General features: G+C 49.9%; 1 protein-coding gene across 2 annotated transcripts; it reads right to left on the bottom strand.

The window, feature by feature from the left end:
- Positions 1-2,145: 2,145 nt before the first annotated feature.
- On the bottom strand, positions 2,146-18,210 carry emilin2a (elastin microfibril interfacer 2a). 2 transcript variants are annotated; one of them, XM_084447052.1, is made up of 9 exons: positions 17,977-18,210; positions 17,325-17,450; positions 14,870-15,057; positions 12,078-14,045; positions 6,131-6,454; positions 5,124-5,171; positions 4,855-4,908; positions 4,487-4,630; positions 2,146-3,049 (listed from the first exon to the last, which is right to left on the bottom strand). In XM_084447052.1, the coding sequence occupies exons 1-9, from the start codon at positions 18,120-18,122 to the stop codon at positions 2,709-2,711; spliced, it is 3,339 nt and encodes a 1,112-aa protein (XP_084303178.1). In that variant the 5' UTR covers positions 18,123-18,210; the 3' UTR covers positions 2,146-2,708. The 2 variants fall into 2 exon arrangements, with proteins under 2 accessions (XP_084303178.1, XP_084303179.1); XM_084447053.1 differs by lacking the exon at positions 5,124-5,171.
- Between the last annotated feature and the right edge of the window lie 3,968 nt (positions 18,211-22,178).

Genomic DNA, 22,178 nt, shown 5'->3' with positions numbered 1-22,178 from the left:
GGCGTGTTTTGAACAAGACGCCCCCCGAGGCGCCGTAGCGTCCTCGCGAACGCGCAGAACATCTCCATGACCAGGGCGTAGTCTAGCGCATCAAGGAAGGTCCCTTGTAGCTATTGGCTGTCCTGTTATGACTAGACGAAGGACTTGACGACGGACAGATCTGATTGGCTGGTTTGCAGCAAAAGCTCAGTAGAAACGGTAGTCATTAGCGCACACTTAGTTTATTGTATCACTAAACATATACAGTAGGAACACGTTTGAGTTAGTTCATTATTATAGATAAAGGTAACGACGTAAAGCACAATTTATCCATGTATGCCAGGTATTGTTCGTGATCGATACTCCCATTATTTGAAGAAATTAAGACAACGTGGGCATTGGTTTCATACCATGGTTTCGGCTGACTTTGTGAGGTTTGTTTTGAAGTTTTGTGCGTTTGTGTTCTATGACGTTGGGGCATGGAAGCTCACCAATCGGATAATTATTAATAAAGCAATCTCATTCTTTCTATGAAAGTAATCCATCTTGTGTGGGTTGAACCCACCCATGTATATGACCCTGAGATGCTCACTTAGATAGATACCTGCTCTTTACACACTGCTGGGGAGGACATACCGTATGCTGAACTTATTTCATTTTCCTGTCTTTTATGCCTTGTGTTATATACAGTTAGATAATTGTATGATGTATAATTTTTGTGCAAATGTCTGTTTCACTAAGTTTGAAAGTAAAGCTTGCTGTTTGATGCAAAATAAGAACGTTTGACCAACATAGGACCCTTACATGTATATTTGCTGTAATGATTTGTATGGAGATGTGGTGTGAAACATGTTTACAGAGCAGAATTCATTGTAAAAAATAGAATTATACTAACAAAGCGTGGCTTGTGGTCATGTTTGTGTTTAATAAAGGTTTCTGATTGAATGCATTTCGTCATAGCAGCGTCTTGTTTAAAGATCCAGATCTGTACAACAACAACCACAGGCTATTGTGTGTTATTGCTTATTCCAGTGCCGTTGTCAGAGTTGAGGTCCCTCAAGTGGCCTAATAGGAGTTTATTTTTCAACACATTTTATGGCTCAATATTACAGTTAAGTCAACAGTGTGCTTGTATGGGAACCAGACTTTCTCGGAGGTGACAGATGGGGGTCAGGGTGTTGTGAAACGCACTCCGAGAGTACTGGGAAATATAGGAGTGGTTTTCTCTCTAGGAGAGGAGAAGCTCTCCTTATTTACAGAAGAACTCACACATGAGCTTCAAGTCCTCTGTTATTTGTTCATTTGTCCAAGGTATCTTTATCTAAACAGATGGCATTCGTTTCTTAAGTTGTCAGATTTGATTCACAATCGTGTCGTCGTATTATTGGCACTAACAGAGTTACGTCTTCTGGTTTGCTGCAGAAAATCCCATTAAGATTTCCCATGGCCATTTTGATCTGTGTGTTCATGTCACTCCATTCTTTGTACTGTCAGCTAATACAGCTTGAAAATTGATTAAGGCCGTCTCAACTGAAAAAGAGGAACTCCAAGCTTTCAGGAGCCTGCTGTAGAGTCCGCTGTTTTTAAAATGATAACACACTTCACTCTGCAAGGAGTAAGGAGGCCAACATCCGCCCCATGGCTTCTACTGAACAAGCACAGGGACTAGGGTGTTGTTGTTCCATGTAATGCGGAGAGGAACAGGAGAACGCAACTGAAGAGGGAACATGTGAGGAACAGGAGAACGCTACTGAAGAGGGAACAGGAGAACGCTACTGAAGAGGGAACATGTGAGGAACAGGAGAATGCTATTGAAGAGGGAACATGTGAGGAACAGGAGAACGCTACTGAAGAGGGAACATGTGAGGAACAGGAGAACTCTACTGAAGAGGGAACGTGAGGAACAGGAGAACGCTACTGAAGAGGGAACGTGAGGAACAGGAGAACGCTACTGAAAAGGGAACATGTGAGGAACAGGAGAACGCTACTGAAGAGGGAACATGTGAGGAACAGGAGAACGCTGCTGAAGAGGGAACGTGAGATACAGGAGAACGGGAACGTGAGGAACAGGAGAACGCTACTGAAGAGGGAACGTGAGGAACAGGAGAACGCTGCTGAAGAGGGAATGTGAGGAACAGGAGAACGCTGAAGATGAACAGGCAGGGACACTTGAGGCTTGTGAGGATCTGCTCAGGACAGGAAGCAGGTGTGATGCTTCGGCGCTGACGAGGGAAAGATTAGACCAACAGATTGTCCAGAGGGGAGTGTATGAATATTTTCCACACAATATTACGTTCATTTAAGAAAACTTTTTACACAAGACAAAAAGACAGTACAAGAGTACAAGAAAGTGGCAACTTAATGAACAAAATGTTTCATGTTTTGTCATTTTTGGCAAATCCTTTTTTCATAAACTTGGTAAACCAAGAGGCCGACAGTGTAGATACAGCATCAACATTATATTTGAACTCTTAAAAACACACTTGTGAATAAATATGAACTCGTTCTTGTAATATACCTGTACTCTGCTCTCAGGTGAAAAGCAACATCATAACAAGGCCATATCAGACGGTATATCTGTCGTTAGCGGGCGATTTGAAATCTGGACAACTTGAGCAATGCTTACTGATTGGTTGTGGGGCTGTGCGTACAGTATATTGCCTTCAGTATAAGTCCTTCAGCGATTGGCCAATGGCAGCCAAGTCCTTTTTATGATTGGCCGGCGGCGGCTATCTGCTGGCTTGCGGCGGTGCGTAGAGGAAGATGGCGCTGAAGGTGGACAGGATCTCCCTGGCCTCGGTGGTGGCCAGCTGGCCGGCGGTCCGGACCAGGGCCACCCGGTCACCTCTCCTCAGGGGCAGGATGAGGCTGAAGGACACGGGGCCCCCACAGGCGCAGCCTCCCCCGGCCTCGGCCCCGCCCCTGGCCCCGGCCCTCGCCACCCCGGAGCTCTGCAGCCGCTGGACGCTGCGGTCGGACACGGACAGGACCGCCTCCACCCGCTCGCCGCGGCGTGCCGTCAGGAGGCCTGAGACCAGGTAGCGCCCGTCCGCCGGCACGGTGAAGATGCCTTCAGAGAGAGAGAGAGAGAGAGATAGATATAAGACTTAGAGAGGGAGAGAGTACTGCAGGCTTTGATCTATCCGATCACATTTTATTATAACAATGCAAGAACACAGTGACTTCCCAGATAGCAAGCGGATCTGGGCCATATACAGGCCAGATCTGGCACTTGTGGCTTAGTTCCGGCCCATATATGGCCCAGATCCACTTGCTATCTGGGTCTGATAGAGATGGTTCCCCTCACATCCAGACTACTAGAGGTACTACTGGTGTTGAGCTGTGTACCTGTGTGAGGTACAGTATAGTGTTGAGCTGTGTGTACCTGTGTGAGGACTGTAGTGTTGAGTGTGTACCTGTGTGAGGACTGTAGTGTTGAGTGTGTAGCTGTGTGAGGACTGTAGTGTTGAGTGTGTATCTGTGCGAGGACTGTAATGTTGAGTGTGTACCTGTGCGAGGACTGTAGTGTTGAGTGTGTACCTGTGTGAGGACTGTAGTGTTGAGTGTGTACCTGTGCGAGGACTGTAGTGTTGAGTGTGTACCTGTGTGAGGACTGTAGTGTTGAGTGTGTACCTGTGTGAGGACTGTAGTGTTGAGTGTGTACCTGTGTGAGGACTGTAGTGTTGAGTGTGTACCTGTGCGAGGACTGTAGTGTTGAGTGTGTACCTGTGTGAGGACTGTAGTGTTGAGTGTGTACCTGTGTGAGGACTGTAGTGTTGAGTGTGTCCCTGTGTGAGGACTGTAGTGTTGAGTGTGTAGTGTTGAGTGTGTACCTGTGTGAGGACTGTAGTGTTGAGTGTGTACCTGTGTGAGGACTGTAGTGTTGAGTGTGTACCTGTGTGAGGACTGTAGTGTTGAGTGTGTACCTGTGCGAGGACTGTAGTGTTGAGTGTGTACCTGTGCGAGGACTGTAGTGTTGAGTGTGTACCTGTGTGAGGACTAGTGTTGAGTGTGTACCTGTGCGAGGACTGTAGTGTTGAGTGTGTACCTGTGTGAGGACTGTAGTGTTGAGTGTGTACCTGTGTGAGGACTGTAGTGTTGAGTGTGTCCCTGTGTGAGGACTGTAGTGTTGAGTGTGTACCTGTGCGAGGACTGTAGTGTTGAGTGTGTAGCTGTGTGAGGACTGTAGTGTTGAGTGTGTAGCTGTGTGAGGACTGTAGTGTTGAGTGTGTACCTGTGCGAGGACTGTAGTGTTGAGTGTGTACCTGTGCGAGGACTAGTGTTGAGTGTGTACCTGTGCGAGGACTGTAGTGTTGAGTGTGTACCTGTGTGAGGACTGTAGTGTTGAGTGTGTACCTGTGTGAGGACTAGTGTTGAGTGTGTACCTGTGTGAGGACTGTAGTGTTGAGTGTGTACCTGTGTGAGGACTGTAGTGTTGAGTGTGTACCTGTGTGAGGACTAGTGTTGAGTGTGTACCTGTGTGAGGACTGTAGTGTTGAGTGTGTACCTGTGCGAGGACTGTAGTGTCCCCCGTCGTTGACAAGGACCCTGTTGAAGCGGACGGTGCCGAACTCCCCAGAGACGACGGGCTGCTGGGTCAGTCCAGCGGAGAAGGAGAACAGGTCGTCCACCACGCTGCTCTTTGACAACACTGACACACACACACACACACACACACACACACACACGTCCGACCGATTAACCAGTCACACTGGACCATCCTAGTATAATCTCAGTCCCGTATGTCTACCTCCCTGGCGCATATTTCTACTAAAATGGACAAAAATCAGTCATTTATACGAGATATGTTACAGGCTAACGCTGTACCTAGAGGATGATCGTTTGACCATAGAGATGCTTAAAGCAAGGGGGTACCTGTCGAAACCACGGGGCTTTGGAATGAAGGGTTCCAGGGGATTCTATCAGCCACTACAGGAAGCGGTAAAGATGGTGTTAATTTATGTATTATCACAGTATTATTATGCATAAACAATGTGACAGCACCTTTGTATTTTTAGTCTGTCTCCATGCAACGAAGATACATAATTAATTCAGTCAAGCACAATGTCTTCATCATTCCAAAACACAAAACCAAATAATTAAAATAAAACTGTCTAGCAAGAACATTTAAATTGAAAATATACCTGGGATGGTCTCTGGTTTGAAAGATACAGGTCTTACAGGTGGGTATCCTATCATTTCAGAAAACATTCACTTTATTACAGATTAGCAAGGCCCAGAAAATATGAACAACACAGAAATTGCAACAGCTACAGAGAAGCTATTGACATATTACAGTTAGAGAGAAGCCTGTGTGTAAATGAATAGCACAGTATGTCGTCCTCCAGTAAAATGTAGCAACTTGCACAGGGCTGTCTTGATCAATACAAGTGGCTGTGTCTCTGGAGGTAGAGCGGGTCGTCCAGTGATCGCAGGGTCAGCGGTTCGAATCCCGCCTCCTCCTGTCCACATGTCGAAGTGTCCTTGGGCAAGACACTGAACTCCAAATTGCTCCTAATGACCAAGCTAGTGCCTTGCATAGCCGTGAATGAGAGGCCATTATAAAGTGCTCTATAAGTGCAGTCTGTTGACCATTTACACAGGTAAATACACAGGTGCGCAAATAAGTGTATTCTCATAAGGGCGCCATCTAGTGGCGGTATAGGATACAATGATGTGTGATCTCTACTCAAACATAGGGCTGCATCCATACTTATGTAGTATGCCAAAAACGGATGTAGTATGTCCTATTACATAGTATGCCACATGCAGTATTGCAAAAATACCAGGATGTCCTACTAAAGCTGGTCATATTTTGCAGTATGCAAACCAGCACACTTTTCTGGCTATTTTAGCCCACAATCCTGTGCTCAGCGGAAATGATGTCACATGTGAGTCGCGCCAGAGGCGTTTTGATGAATCCCAGCTGTGGACAAATGTCGCGATGGCGACGGAATTTCAAGGCCACAATGTTATGCCAAGGTAGTACTGTATGTCCCAATTGGATGCATACTGCGTGCAAAGTACGCACTTTCTAGGGGCAGCTGTAGTACGTACTGGTAGTAACAATTAGAAGTATGAGATTTGGAACGCAAAGTCTAGTCTACTAGTCTGAGGTAACATCATCATCATCATCATCATCATCACTGACCTGGAGCTCCGGCGAAGCCTTGGATGGGCGCGGCGGCGGCGGCGTCCTGGGATCCCTGCGCCCTCCTCACGGTGACCCTGCGCATGACCCCGGGTGGCCCCGCCTCTCCGGTCTCCACCACCGGGCGCTGGCGCGACGGCGAGTCCGGCGCCGGGACAAGCTGGGGGAGGTGGGGCGTCGGCGGCGGATGCCGCACGGCGGGGACGACCAGCGGGATGTGGATCTTGGGGACGCGGTGGACCCGGGGGTGGACCTGGACTTGGATCGGCGCCGTTCTGCCGCCGTCCAGCGCCGTGGCGGGCCTCTGCGGTCTGACGCCCGTCCCTGATGGAGCGGACGAAATGAAATCAAACTTTATTCGTATAGCGGCAACACACAGAGAGGGGGTGGGGGATGAAACGGTTACCACGGTGACTGTAGTTTTATTTGGATTCTTATTTTCACCAGGATGCGCGTTAACAACCGTAACTCTCCTGACCAATCAGATCTCACACTCACGGTTCAGTGCGGTGAATCATTGTGGGAAAAGATGGCAGCTTTACAACGGCGTACGCCCGCGATACGACCAACCCCTCCTTCTCCCCACATTCAACCCACATCCTCAACTCCCTGGTGAATCCGCTTCACGACTTCCACACTGTCGCTGAGTCAGAACAGTATGTTAGTGTCAGTCCAAATGTGTGTTGGGACGCGTTGCGCTGAGCATTAAAACCAGTGCCTTTCTGTGTGATGTCAGGCCATACTAAACCACCGTGTGTGTGTGTGTGTGTGTGTGTGTGTGTGTGTGTGTGTGTGTGTGTGTAGCCACTCGGCTGGTCTCCAACTCTCTGGAGGTGTGTGCTCCACACCGACCGTCTGAGCGTGCCCAGAGGATACGAAACAAAATCTGCTACCTGTTCAGAGTAACTCCCCCTCATAAAAGACTCAGCCAGTACGTGCTTAAGGGGTCGAGGGGTCGAGGGGTCAGGGGTGGGCTGGGGTGGTCTAGCCTCGTGAGACCATCCTGATTCACATTCTGTTTCTCTCCCAAAGGTTCCACTACCAGAACTGCTCAGTAGTCACTTAACCTTTAGACATTTGGGTGAATTTTAACCTTTGAGATCATCATTCATTCTCACCGACCCCTGACCTTAAAAACTTTTCCTGCAGTGTATATTCAGCACAGGCGTCTCAGACTCAGGACTTAGAAATAAAGACTCTGCCTCCCAAACAACCTCACCGTCTTCCCTTCCACAACACTGTTGTCTGTGTTGTTGTTGTGTTCAGGTATTGTGATGGTTCATATGGTAATCATCCCGATCTGAGCCCTCGTCCTCATCCTCCCCATTCATCGTGGGTTAGGGTTGGGGATGAGTGCATTTATGTCTATGGTTAGGGTTGGGGATGAGTGTGTGCATGTCTATGGTTAGGGTTGGGGATGAGTGCATGCGTGTCTATGGTTAGGGTTGGGGATGAGTGTGTGCAAGTCTATGGTTAGGGTTGGGGATGAGTGCATGCGTGTCTATGGTTAGGGTAGTGGATGAGTGCATTTATGTCTATGGGTAGGGTTGGGGATGAGTGCATGCGTGTCTATGGTTAGGGATGAGTGCATGCGTGTTTATGGTTAGGGTTGGGGATGAGTGTGTGCATGTCTATGGTTAGGGATGAGTACATGCGTGTCTATGGTTAGGGTTGGGGATGAGTGTGTGCATGTCTATGGTTAGGGATGAGTGCATGCGTGTCTATGGTTAGGGTTGGGGATGAGTGTGTGCATGTCTATGGTTAGGGATGAGTGCATGCGTGTCTATGGTTAGGGTTGGGGATGAGTGTGTGCATGTCTATGGTTAGGGATGAGTGCATGCGTGTCTATGGTTAGGGTTGGGGATGAGTGTGTGCATGTCTATGGTTAGGGATGAGTGCATGCATGTCTATGGTTAGGGATGAGTGCATGCGTGTCTATGGGTAGGGTTGGGGATGAGTGTGTGCATGTCTATGGTTAGGGATGAGTGCATGCGTGTCTAGGGGTTAGGGTTGGGGATGAGTGCCTGTTCCTGGGCACGTCTCTCTCTGGAGGTTCTCAGTCTGGTTCTCATCACGGGAAGGAACCACAGAGCCGAGCAGGAAGGAACCACAGACTCTCTGCGGGCCTCGGCGATGAGCAACGCCACGGCCGCCGCCGCCGCACGCCACCGGGCCTCCCCGAGGCCGAGTCACTCCAGGAGGGCGGGGCTTTGGGGGCGAGGATGAGCTCATCGCCGTCTCGCCCGTCGACTCAGACGAGACAGCGGGGGCGCTGTAGAGAAGCCTACTGTACTTTAAGTCCGACGCAAGATTCACATACTGTAGAAAAACTGGATGAAAACCACGATGTTCTCATCCAGAGGGCCGTGACGGTGGGCGCGGTGGTCTGTTTACGTCATGACAATGCTATTTATAAGGGTTACACGCGAATGGAGACAGAAGCACACACACACACACACACACACACACACACACAGAGAGCTGTTGAAGACGGGAGCGTGGTGCTGGTGTTGTGCAGCGAGGGGCATCCCCGGGAGGGTTGTGGGTGGGGCGCTGAGTGCTTCCAGATGGACGCTCTCCTGGTCCACGGCTCAGCGAGCCCAGATGGAAACACCTCGGCGCAGAAGAGAGGAATACTGAACCTAGATCTATCTATCTATCTATCTATCTATCTATCTATCTATCTATCTATCTATCTATCTATCTATCTATCTATCTATCTATCTATCTATCTATCTATCTATCTATCTATCTATCTATCTATCTGTCTGTCTGTCTGTCTGTCTGTCTGTCTATCTATCTATCTATCTATCTATCTATCTATCTATCTACCTACCTGCCTGCCTGCCTGTCTGTCTGTCTGTCTGTCTGTCTGTCTGTCTGTCTGTCTGTCTTTCTGTCTATGCAGTGTCAGTCAGCCATCCATCCCTCCATCTATCTATCTATCTATCTATCTATCTATCTATCTATCTATCTATCTATCTATCTATCTATCTATCTATCTATCTATCTATCTATCTACTACACGCAGGCAGAGACTGGCGATGATAAAAGCGAGGAAAGAGAGAAATAGAAGAGAGGTTGAGAGTCTCCAGGAAAGACGGGGAGATCCCGACCAACAGGAAGAGACTGAGGGGGAGGAGAGAGACCAGAAAGATAAGGGGAGAAGGGAGCTGATTGGCTCTGGGATGGGAGAAGGGAGCTGATTGGCTCTGGGATGGGAGAAAGGAGCTGATTGGCTCTGGGATGGGAGAAGGGAGCTGATTGGCTCTGGGATGGGAGCAAGGGAGGTGATTGGCTCTGGGATGGGAGCAAGGGAGCTGATTGGCTCTGGGATGGGAGAAAGGGAGGTGATTGGCTCTGGGATAGGAGAAGGGAGCTGATTGGCTCTGGGATAGGAGAAGGGAGGTGATTGGCTCTGGGATGGGAGCAAGGGAGGTGATTGGCTCTGGGATGGGAGCAAGGGAGGTGATTGGCTCTGGGATGGGAGAAAGGGAGTGATTGGAGCGATGGGACCTCCGCCAGGAGAAGGACTGTAAAAAGAACACCGGGTTTGAGAAAGGTCAAAACTCCGCAGAGAAAGGTCAACTCCACGGCGATGGAGCACGTTTAATATTCCACGGAGGAACGTAAAACGCTAGATACCGGTCAGTCTGTGCCAGGAAAAGAATCCGTGCCCACTGAGCAGTACACGATCCAGACACGGACTCCGGATCAGGTTTCATCACTGTAACAGTCCTTCGGGGGAGAGGCGAAGTCTCTCTCTCCTCCCCCGCGCCCCCCCCCCCCCCCCCCCGGAGTGCGTCGCTGGACGGCGAACACACAACCCCCCCCCCCCTGCCGGCTCCAACGCCAGACCCCCTCCCACCGTAGCAGAGCGGAGGACTTGGACCCCAGCGCCAGGTAATCATTTATTCTGACCGGAGTGAGTAAGTCCTCAGCTATTCCGGATAAATCTCGGGGTTGTGTTGTTACAACACTCGGCTTGGTCTCCAGCCTGCTCAGGGCCCTGGTGGGATTGAGCGCTGCTTCAACGGATCTGCTGGAGAGAATGTGCTTCTTCTCACCACACCCACACAGCAGAGGTCTCAAATCTGTTTTGACTCGGGGATTTTTTACGACGGAAATATAGTGTGCGATCGCGATTCATACCCCCAGTACGTCAATCACAACACATTCTCCATTCTGTGAAATGAGACTGCATACTGTACGCGGTAGCCGACGCTAACACTTTTATTGACATGATCTTCCTACTTCGTCTGTTAGTGATATGTTGATTAAGGATGATACCAGCTGTGTTCTGGCTTCAGGGGACCGTTGAGGAGCAATGGTCGGAAGGACTTAATATACACAGAATATATGTTTACAAAATCTGTACTGTACTGAACTGTACTCCGGGGAAACAAGGTTTTCGTATCACTTTCAGGAAGTAAGGTCTAACTGTCCCTGTGAGGAAATCTAATTTAGTACCTCCCCCCCCCCTCCCTCCCCCCGCCCCACACACACACACGCACTGTTATAGAAACTTCTAGCCACTATTGTGTCTCTAGAAATGGGGGCAACAGTCCCTCCCTGCTTTACAGCTGCTTCCAGACTCCCCCCCTCCCCCCCCCTCCGCCCCCCCTCCCCCCGTGATGATGACATCGCGTTGCACATGGACGAGGCCCCGGGGACGGGGCCCTCTGCGTATGACATCAGCGGGCCGAGGGCAGCGGAGCATCTGGTATGGGGTGTGGAGCCCTGCGCCCCCCCCCCCCCTCTACCCAGGCTCCGCCCTCTCTCCTCTGCGCCAGCGGTGATTCAGGCAGACTAATGAGGACCAGGCCCTCAGCGTCAGGCTGAGGTCACCTCTTTCGGGAACCCGTGAACAGCGCGGGGTGGACGGGGTGGAGTGAGCTGGGGTGGGGGGGGTGGAGGATGGGTGGGGGCTCAGCTGGAGTCCTGCGCGTCTTGCGCCCGCGTAGGACAAGTGGGCCGTGACGACCGAGAGACAAGCAGGGGACGACGCGACTCGGGGGGGGGGGTGGATCGTAACGCCGCCGGCAGGGGCGATGCGATCACTCGGGGGGGCCCCCGCCGTATCCCGATGCCACGCTCCAGGGGGGGCGTTGAGATTCGCGGTGACCTCCGCACGTGTCCTCGCGACCCCCCGCCCCCCTCCCCCGTCTCTGGGTAAACCTAGCTGGGCCACCCCCTGCGCTGGACCCCCCTCCCTGGCCTGGACCCCCCCTCCCTGCGTGGGTGTAAGCCCAGCGCAGAGCTCCGTGAGGGGGGATTAACCCCAGGAAGAAAGCTCCTCCGCTCCTCCTGAGTGGACGTGCGCTCGCCTGGGTCCCGTTTCACTCTCCCCACCCCCCCACCCCCCACTCCCAATGCTAGGGAAGCGTCGCCATGGCTACCGCGGTATCACTGTATCGCTGTGTTTACACAGATGTTTATCCCAAGAGAGAGAGAGAGAGAGAGAGAGTTATGAAACAAGCCTCAGGTTACGTTTCGGGAGGAGACGGTCTGTGTATCTTTCCAGACGCGGTTTGAAAACAAAGTGTCGGGCTCCGCCCTGAATCGTCCGGTCCCGCGTCAGCAGACGGAGGGGGAGGAGCCGACACGGCGCTCTCTAGCCCGCCGCAGGAGGAATTAAAATAGCGTAACGTCAAGAAAAACACGCATTGCGTAACTTTCGCTTTAGACGACTTAAGTTATCATTCGTTCCCGGATTTATGCATTTACCATGACTCAAAAAAAGGGTCGATGTTTCTCCCCTCGGCAATGAATCAGAGGTGTGTAGGAATGTGATTTGTATTGTATATCAGCCCTTAACCACTAAAAATAGTTTCACAGTGTTTCTATGCGGCCTATCGTCTTGAGTATAGTACCTCAGATACGTTCCTGGTGACTAAAGCGACAGAAAATGTCCCCTTCGCCACGACGACGCCAGCCCGTCACTCACCTGTCTCTCTCGCCGTGCCGTCTTTGAGGACGTGCCTGGCCAGCCCGGACAGCTGCGTCTGGACACTGCGCAGGGCGCCCTGCAGCAGGCCGATGTCCCCGGCGTGGACCCCCAGGGTGCGGTTCATCCCTCGGACGCGCTCCCACAGACCGGCCAGGTGGCTCTCCAGCCCCTCCCTCACGCCCCTCACGTTGTCCGACACCGCTTCCAAACTCCCGCACACCTTCTCCAACTTGGACACGCGCCCCTCGACCGCCGCGACCCCCTCGGACGCCCCCTCCTTGTACCCGCCCAGCTCGGCGCCGAGGGCGTCCAGCCGATCTCTAAACTCCTCCAGCTGGTCGTCGGTTGGCGTTCCCTCGGTAGCTCCGCCCCCTCGCGCCGGACTGGCGACGCCTCTCTGTCCGTCCTGGCAACAGCTGGCGTTCAGCCTCTGGACGTCCTCGGACTGCTTGGCGACAGCGTCCACCAATCCCGCCACGGCTCCCGCCAAACCGGCGAAGTTGTCCTGGACGGCGACGAATCCCACCTGGAGGTCATCGACGATCTTGGCGCCGCGCCGGTGCACCAGCGCCTGCCTGTCCACTAAGTCCTCCAGCTCCCTCAGCTTGTCTGAATTCCCCGTGACGTCGGCGCGGACCCCTTCGAGGTCGCTCTTGACGAGCCACACGTCCTTGGCGAGGTCTTCGCCGGCGGACGGCCCGGGAGAGGAAGGGCACCCCGACGAGCACATCTCCCCGACGGCATTGACCTTCTCGTCCAGTCCCTGGAGGAGGAACTTGTTGTTGTTGACCTCGGCCTGAACGGCGTCCATGGAGTCTCCGAACATCCCGGGGAAGGAGCTGTTGCTCATCTCCACCAGCATGCTGGTGAACTGGTCCTCCATGCCGTTGAGGCGCTCGTCCAGAAGTCGGCGGAGGTCGGCAGCCTCGTCGGCCAGCGCCTTGCTCAGCTTCTGCTCCACGTAGAAGCAGTGGACTTCGGCGTTCTGCTCCGTCACGTTGACGCGCGCCTCCAGCTCCTCCAGGAGCGGTCCGTATTCGTCGTCGGACCGCGGCTCCGACAGGTGCGCCAGCTCGTTGTCCATGCGGGCGTTCAGGGCGCGGTGCGCTTCGGCCACGCGTTCCACCTCGCGCCAGAGGTCTTTGAGGTTGTCCCGTTCCGCCTCCGGATTGGCCAGTTCGGTCTGGCGCTGGGTCCGGATCGGGCCGTCCGACAGGGTCATGTCCAGACGCAGCTCCCGTATCTCCTTCCTCAAGTCGGCCTCCCTGGTGTCCACCAGCTCGGTCAGGCTGACCAGGCCTTTCTCGCGGACCTCCTCGCAGATCTTCTGCGCCGACTGGATCCTGTCGTCGCAGGAGCTCTGAAGCTTCGTCATCCTCTCCTCCACACCCTGGTCCAGCTCCTTCCGCAGCTTCTCGAACTTGTTATCGATGTAGGTCTGGAGGACGTCGAGGTCGGAGGGGGCGGGGCCTCCGTCGGCGCCGACCTCCGGTGCCGGCGGACCCTGAGACTGCGACGCGTCCATCAGCAGGCGGATCTGACCCTCCTGACCGGTCACGGTGCCCCTCAGCTCCTCCAGAGCTTCGTCTCGGCTCTTGAGGGCGTCGTTCATGTCGTCCAGCCTGGCCATGACCTTCTCCAGCCCCCTGTCCCCCGCCGGCCCGCCCCTGGTCGCCTGGTGGCCGTCCAGGTGCACGGCGCCGCCGCCACCGCCGCCGCCTCCCTCCTCGGCGCCCCCGGCGCCATCCGTGTCCGGCGGGCGCATGTTGTTGAGGAGGGTGACCAGCATCTTGCCGGCGTCCTCTTGCAGGTCGGCGCGCAGGCCGGAGGTCAGGCCCGCCACGGCCGTCTGGAGGTCCAGGACCGTCCGGGAGAGGCGCTGCACCTCACCCTCCAGGAGGCGGACCTTGTCCGGGTCGGCGCCGTACCGGGCCTCGTGCTGACCCGTCTCCCGACGCTCCGCCCCTGGCGTGGGAGAGAGGGACACCAGCACACATCTCGCTGAGCACAACGTACACACCTTGTATATAAACACATTGCACTGTACATACATTAACACATTGCTAATATTGCACATAGTTATTATAATCCGGGGTTTAGTGGAAATACAGAGGTGGGTAAACTCTGCCTTGTTTTACCTCATTGATTAATACAGTTGATCCAAAAATAGCTGAGTAAACTCAGCCTCGTTTTAAAGAGGTGGGTAAGCTGAGTTTACTTGGGTTTACCCTCCACTACACCCCTGATTATGATCAGAATCAGAATGTGTTTCATTGCCGTTGTAGTTTCTCAACATACTAGCAGTTTGCTTTCGGGCACGGTGCATAACATGGAGACAGCGTTGGACAGGATGAGGGGGACACGGGCCTCGTTGAGGCTGGTGCCCGTGGGGAGGAGGCTGCCTCTGTGGTGTGTGGCCCTGGTTCATCCTTTGCTCCTTGTGTTACTAAATATTTTGCACTGGCCTCTCTCTGCACCATCATTTGCACTGTTCTGTCTTTGCACTGTCCAGTCTAGTCCCTGCACCCTGTCTATTGTTGTCTAGCCATCAGCATTATGCTCCAACTGACCAGAACCAATTCCTAGTATGTGTACAAAACCTACCTGACGAAATAAAATCTGACTCTGTTTCTGACTCTGACTGACTTAAGTGGACAAACACAAGCCACTGCTTTGAATGCACTAAGAGGACACATCAGACATCAGATCGACAATAAAACCTGACTTCATTTCGACATTATTTTCAATCACTACAGCGCTGATCTGGTCATCGAGAGTGGGTGTCTCACTCTGGGTCTGTCTGGGCTGTCCGGGGTGCGGGACTGGGTAGAACTGTCCTCCTGACACCGTTCGTCTGTTCGGAGACGCCTTTACGTCTTTACAGTCCGGACCCTGGTGACCGGGGCAGCATCTCCACTCCAGCTCCGTGACGGTCTTGTAGGCGAGCTTGTAGGTGGGTCGGAACCGGGTTCTGTGCCTAGGAAAACAAGGGAAGGCTTTTAAGTGTCAGTTAATTCACAGTGCTGAGCAATTGGCATGGTAGTTGGGTTTTTTTCCCCTCCGGAAAATGCTTAGAAATGCTTCAAGTGTCTTCTGTTGTCTTCTGATTGCTTTACTACTGTATTCAACGTTTATGTTTAAACTGAACAGAAAAATGTATTTGGAAATACTTCCTCCCTAGTGTAGCCCCGCCCCCTCACATGTTCTGACTGATGCACCTGACGAAGACCTTGCAGGTCGAAACGTTGTATCCTACAGCGTTAAATCACCATGGGAGCATAGAAACAGTGTGTGGATATTGTTATTTTCCTAATTGACCACTTTTGTATCCTGCACCTGTGGAATAAAGTGTGTGCATTACTGGACTACAGAAAAATGTATTCCACAATTATTTCCTCCTCTGCTACTTGTTGAGTAGAAAGCAACACGCAGCACCTGTGTAGCCGAATGATAAGTGGAGTAGCTGGTGAAACTCACTCCTCAAAGGAGCGCTGACAGTCCCTCCAAGGGGGACGTCCCTATTGGCGCAACTGTCAGCGTATCCGTCTCACAAGCGTGGGAGCACGCCGAACGTGGGTTCGAATCCCCCCTCAGCAGGTTCGAATCCCCCCTCAGCAAGCCTTTAACATGGGTTACTCTTGCTTTGTCTCTTTGGAGGTGCGGGTAATTTACAGTTCCCCCGAAGATCAAATTCCAAACAACAGAAAGTCAATTTCCTCGCATGTCAACTCTGCACTGATTTATTAAAAACCCTCAACGTTTCTGTTCAATGTTTCTCTTCTTCCACTTCCCAGAACATGTCGTGCAGGTTTCTGTTGAGGTCAGACTCCTTTCAGACGAGAAGACGGTTGACATCACTTCCCTTGGGCGCGCAGGGGTCATGTCATCTGTAACAGCTGGACGTCTGATATTTTAAAACTATCCCCATCTTCTCTGCATCCCTGTCTTCTCTAGTAACTCTGTACTCCCCAATAACCAAAGACATATTACTGAACGGGCCTACCGGGCCCAGGCCCAGGGGCCCAAGAGCTCAGGGGGCCCTTTGCATTTCTTATCGCATAGTCAAAAGGCTCATTCATTCAATAACAGAGCCTCAAAAATCCTGCTGTAAAACTGAAGCAATAGCCTAAACATTCACTTTGAAGACGTCACAAGAAAGAAACCATCATGATACCTGTAGTTTTTAAGTGAGTGTTTATACTTTAGAGGGGCTGAGTACCCCATGCAATATGGGCCCTTCAACTCTTTTGGGGAGAAATCCAAAAAGTAAGTTCCCCCCACAGAGTTGAGGTCCCTCGAGTCAAAACCGAGCTGAATAAAGCTGCTTTTATATTTGAGTCTTCTCAAATCATCTGCAAATTGGTTGCCGTCTCATTGGGCAAATTAAAAAAAATTATAAATGAAACGGGTGGGGGGGCCTTTTACGTGTCTGGGCCCAGGGGCCCATCATTTCATAATCCGTCTATGCCAATAACCCACACACAAGTATTATCTAGAAGCCTAACGGGTTAAAGACCACGCAAAGCTAATACTGTAGCTAATCCGACAGAGAAAAGCTTCTTCCCCGCGTCACGTGGAAACCTGGAATGAGACCTGCTTCCCAAAAGTGCTCCGACTTTTCCACAGCGCACAGCCAGGGCATTCCCTCCTGTCACCCTCCCTCAGAAAGCACTTCCGGACTGCAGACGCACTCACGTCCGACCAATTAGGACGACGATAGCGACATCAACATAGCCCAGTTACTGTTATAGGTCCGTATGAATTGCTTTGCAGTACTATTCTATTTGAGATATGAGAATGGCACTGTAGGTTTCTGATATAGGTTGGTCACAAATATGTCTTCAGTTAATGGTTTCTATAATTGAATTTTGCTTAATCGTTGCTTAAATGGGCCCCATGGGTGACACAAAAAACCTCAGAAAAAAAAACAATAACTTTCAGTTGACACTTTCAGCTGACAACAATGTGGTCAATCCATGATTGATATCTCCTAACGTCCCCAAATTACACCCTCTTGTCAAGTTGCAATGTCAAGAATTCAAAACGTGTTGGATGATGAGAAGTGATTTAGGGTGTAATTATGCATTCCAATTCATTTTAATCTATGGCTAAACGAATTGAATCAACTGCTTGTTATCTCAGTTATCTCTAGACTAAACTGCTTCCTATGTGTTGATGGGCGGTGGGCGGGGCGTCCGCAGACAGACCAGAGATGGGTCCCCGCCCATCTCCAGGGAAACTTACATCACTTGTGCCTCGCAGTCCGGTTCGTTCACCGGGCACGGCGCCACCCCGGGTTCCACGAAGCTCTCCACGGTCCCCTGAACTGCGCAACTTACGTTTTTGTGCACAATATACGCACACCAATTCCTGTGTGAGTAAAAGAGACAGACATAAATACGGTCTGAGATGTATTGCTACACATTTTCATATCATTCCCCATGACCACTGTCTTCATGAGTAGCTTAGCCAATTATAATTGCATTATGGTTTCACATATATGCGTCATTTCCTAAATGTGTTTGCATAATTCAATTGTCTACACAGCCTAACCAATTAGAGACAAGTGTAGATTATGGATCCACGCCCAGACAGGCCTACACCTGGGCAGCAGCTATGGCAGATGTGGACAGATGCAGGCTAGACGGCTCTATTCCGGCGTCACGCCACGGATGTTATCAGTATCCCGTGGCGAGATGCAGAAGGTCCCAATTTGTTTTATTACCAACGTCATTACAGATAAACGGTGGTTATAGAGCGCATGCTCTCATGCATGGTTACCAGAAATAAGGTTATGCTATGCTATAGGCTATTTCCTAAATTAAATTCCAGACAATTCTAAGATCAGTCAGGAAAACAAACGAGCCAACTTGCCGATAAGGCCCAGTATTCCTACCTATTTCTGTGTCTGTGCGCTGGTCCGGAGTGAGCAGATCCTTGGAACAGGTTATAGCCGGGCGGAGACCCGTCAGTAAGATAAAAGTTGAATAAAAGTGCGAAAAGGCTCCATTGCAGCGCCAGATTTCTTCCTTTACACTTCATTGTTAACTAAAAACAAAACGGCATTACATTGAGAAGGAAAGCTGACTGGCAACACTGTGCGTGCGGTTCCAAAAAGTTCGCAGGCAGTCGGTCGCGCCCGGTGATCGACTGAGCGAAAACAGGAAAGTTTGAGAAGAAGTGAACTCCCTCGGAATGACGTTGGCTCGGCCGGGTCTACACCCTCAAACCCCCTCCCATGAGCACAAACATCACAGATACGGCCCAAATGGCTTTTTTATGTTTTGAAAAGCGCTGCTTTTGTTTTCGGTGACAACATGAAGGAAAAATAATAATATTTTTGCCTCTGAAATGTTCAGGTTTATTAATGTAGGCCTATTCTGCAGGCCAGGGTCAATACCTTCCGTAGGCTAGTTACTTTATACCCAGTAGGCTATAGCTACTTTATACCCAGTAGGCTATGGCTACTTTCGTCTGACTGATAGGATTTGGAAAGTGTTGATTAATAGCTATTGCCCGTTGATGGACGGTCACGGTAGCCTAAGTTGCGTTCAAGTATAGGGTCTATTCAAGTCCTATTACTGTGATGAAGATTAGGGTCTATTCAAGTCCTATTTCTGTGATTAAGATAAGGGTCTATTCAAGTCCTCTTTCTGTGATGAAGATTAGGGTCTATTCAAGTCCTATTTCTGTGATGAAGATTAGGGTATATTCAAGACCTATTTCTGTGATGAAGATTAGGATGATGATGTATGAAGATCATACATCATCATCCTAATCTTCATCACAGCAATTCGTGATGTAGAGAATGGAATAGAGAATAATTATGATTATATAATGAAGATGAAGAAGAAGAAGATGATGATGATGATGATGATGATGGTAAAGGGGTTTCAGCCATACGGATATCAGGAGTGAATGAAGTGAGACAAGCCGGCATTGCGGTCACAACCTCGAACTAAATAAATAAAAGCTCAGTGTGCGACTAGTAAACAGCCTAGTGTTAGTCGGGCCCGCGGCGGTGTTACAGTAGCTAGCCTATACCCGGGACTGCGGCACAATGCTCTGGTGAGAAAGTCTCATGTGAGAGTTTCCATACCAGCTCCGAGAATGAAATCATTTTCTCAGAGAGGAGCTTAAGCAATTTCCTCCGCTTCCGTTGCTGTGCTCCAGGATGTCTCTGATCTGATCTCAGCCTCTGTTAACACTAGGGCCATTATGGGAGAAGACAGGATGGGAGGGGGGGGTAGCAGAGAGGGAGGAGAGGAAGACGGGATTGGGTGGAGGTCGGGAGATGGGGAAGAGTGAGAGAAAGAAGTATTATTTACCCAGCAGCGTTATGGCCGACGGGGCAGGCTCAGGCAGGGAAGTCAGGTTCAGCTGATAGGAGAGGAGAAATAGAATCACTCAGAAGAACACGGTGGTGCTACAGGATTCTCACACAGCAAAGGCTGGTTTCTCCTCTTTCTTTTTTTCTCTCTCTCTCTCTCTCTCTCTCTCTCTCTCTCTTTCACACACACACACACACACACACACACACACACACACACACATACACACACACACACACACACACACACGCACGGAGAGAGAGGTACAGGCTAAATTACTTTAGTTTCCCCCAATAAGTTGTATTTCATGTAAAACAGCTCAACTCTAACTCTCACGTCATAATGAACTACATGTTATTTACACGATCAACTTCAAAATGAACAACATGTAATACATATGTGTTATTCCTTGGGTGTACCGTCAGGGACTGCGCTGCTTAAAAGTCCATTCTAGATAAGTGATCCGTTGCTCGGTGAGGGTGAGTGACTGATGTCTAATTGTGATCATATCCAGGGACTCTTCTGGCCAGTAGAGGGCAGCACAGCAACATCCTTCCTGTCTGCACAGATAATAACTAGAAGAGAACTTGATTTCCTCTGTTTCAAATGGCTGCATCTCTGCAGATACCACACACACACACACACACACACACACACACACGCACACACACACACACACACGTATACACAGACAATCCCGCACTCTATAATTAATTGTACGGTGGCCTTGGGGATATGCAAACATGTGTTAACTAGTCATATACCGTGATGTAACATCCCAACCAGTTGGACTTCATAATCACAGAGCACATGTTTACTAATCTACAGTGTAGCTGTATAATCAACTAACACACATGTTTACTAATCTACAGTGTAGCTGTACTATAAACTAACATGTTTACTAATCTATAGCGCAGCTGTACTTTCTATGAACTACTACATGTTTGCCTAACTAACCCTTTCATACAATAAAGCCACTAACTGCCATTATGCCTTTCATAAAACCCAAGGTCGCTTTACATAGGGGCAGAACAGACGAGAGACAAACATGGTAGACAGAGACACACAACATTAAGAAACGGAAGCTAGAGGTCAAAGGCCATGTTAAAATGACATTGAAATGATCTGCAGGAAAAAGGGCACTTTATCATTAAAACAATTAATACAATGACATGTCCCTTACAAAAAGAGAGATCACATTTGTCATGTACAGTAAAAGCTTGTATAATAACTACAATGATTTCCTGCTTGAATATCGTTGGGGAAGAATTTAGTGATTAACCCTTTACCTTCCATTATTGCTTCATAATCGTACAATGATCTCTCTTGTCTTTCTGAAGACATTAGAAGCATACAGGGGAGTGTTGGAGGGCTGTTTTGACCACAAGGAGAACCACAAGTCTACAGCTGCTGCTTGTGGAGGATTACTGTCAGGTCTTTGTGAAGGCGTTACTGTACCTGTGTTCAGGTCTTTGTGAACACATTACTGTAATATGTTCAGGTCCTTGTGAAGGCATTACTGTACATATGTTCAGGTCCTTGTGAAGGTTTTACTGTACATATGTTCAGGTCTTTGTGAACACATTACTGTAATATGTTCAGGTCCTTGTGAAGGCGTTACTGTAATATGTTCAGGTGCTTGTGAAGGTGTTACTGTAATATGTTCAGGTGCTTGTGAAGGCGTTACTGTAATATGTTCAGGTGCTTGTGAACACATTACTGTAATATGTTCAGGTCCTTGTGAAGGTGTTACTGTAATATGTTCAGGTCCTTGTGAAGGCGTTACTGTAATATGTTCAGGTCCTTGTGAAGGCGTTACTGTAATATGTTCAGGTGCTTGTGAAGGTGTTACTGTAATATGTTCAGGTCCTTGTGGAGGCGTTACTGTAATATGTTCAGGTGCTTGTGAAGGTGTTACTGTAATATGTTCAGGTGCTTGTGGAGGCATTACTGTAATATGTTCAGGTCCTTGTGAAGGCGTTACTGTAATATGTTCAGGTGCTTGTGAAGGCGTTACTGTAATATGTTCAGGTGCTTGTGAAGGCGTTACTGTAATATGTTCAGGTGCTTGTGAAGGCGTTACTGTAATATGTTCAGGTGCTTGTGAAGGCGTTACTGTAATATGTTCAGGTCCTTGTGAAGGCGTTACTGTAATATGTTCAGGTCCTTGTGAAGGCGTTACTGTACACGTGTTCAGGTCCTTGATTCTGTAATGTGTCCTTGATTCCAGTGACCTTGCACCGCCTGTCACAAGCTCACTAATGCTCCTGAGAGATACACTTACTGAGCAACACTGACACACACACACACACACACAGACACACACACACACACACACAGACACACACACACACACACTACACACACAGACACACACACACGCAGACACACACACACGTTTTGTCATTAGAAAAATAAGAACCTACAGTAGACAGACACATAGAGGTATGAAATGTGCAACGGTACACCTCAACTCACTCTGGTACAGAACGGTACGTCCAACAATACCGTAGTTTATGATTTATTCTATCAGACCGATGTGTCATGGTTGACCCACAGTAGAGGAGGCTACTGTACAGGGTCCCATTAGGGAAATGGATGTTTGTGAGAAACTTGGGCCAAAACAGCTCTACACAGCGGATGCCATATTGTCAGGCCACATTACCATTAGCACTCTGTACGTGTGTGTGTGTGTGTGTGTGTGTGTGTCTCTGTGTGTGTGTGAGTGTGTGTGTGTGTGTGTGTCTGTGTGTGTGAGTGTGTGTGT

Source organism: Borostomias antarcticus, assembly GCF_949987555.1.
Source record: "Borostomias antarcticus genome assembly, chromosome: 12".
NCBI classification, from domain to species: domain Eukaryota; kingdom Metazoa; phylum Chordata; class Actinopteri; order Stomiiformes; family Stomiidae; genus Borostomias; species Borostomias antarcticus.
Note: the sequence above shows the minus strand (reverse complement) of the source record. Positions and strands in the feature narration are given on the sequence as shown.

Bases quoted from the DNA above. Each gene is read 5' to 3' on its own strand.
- emilin2a (XM_084447052.1), bottom strand. From the start codon at position 18,122: ATGAAGTGTAAAGGAAGAAATCTGGCGCTGCAATGGAGCCTTTTCGCA. The intron at 15,058-17,324 runs GTAAGTTTCCCT...TTGTTTTCCTAG, and splicing joins GACTGCGAGGCACAAGTGAT to GCACAGAACCCGGTTCCGAC. The intron at 6,455-12,077 runs GTGAGTGACGGG...CCGCTCCATCAG, and splicing joins CGGCACGGCGAGAGAGACAG to GGACGGGCGTCAGACCGCAG.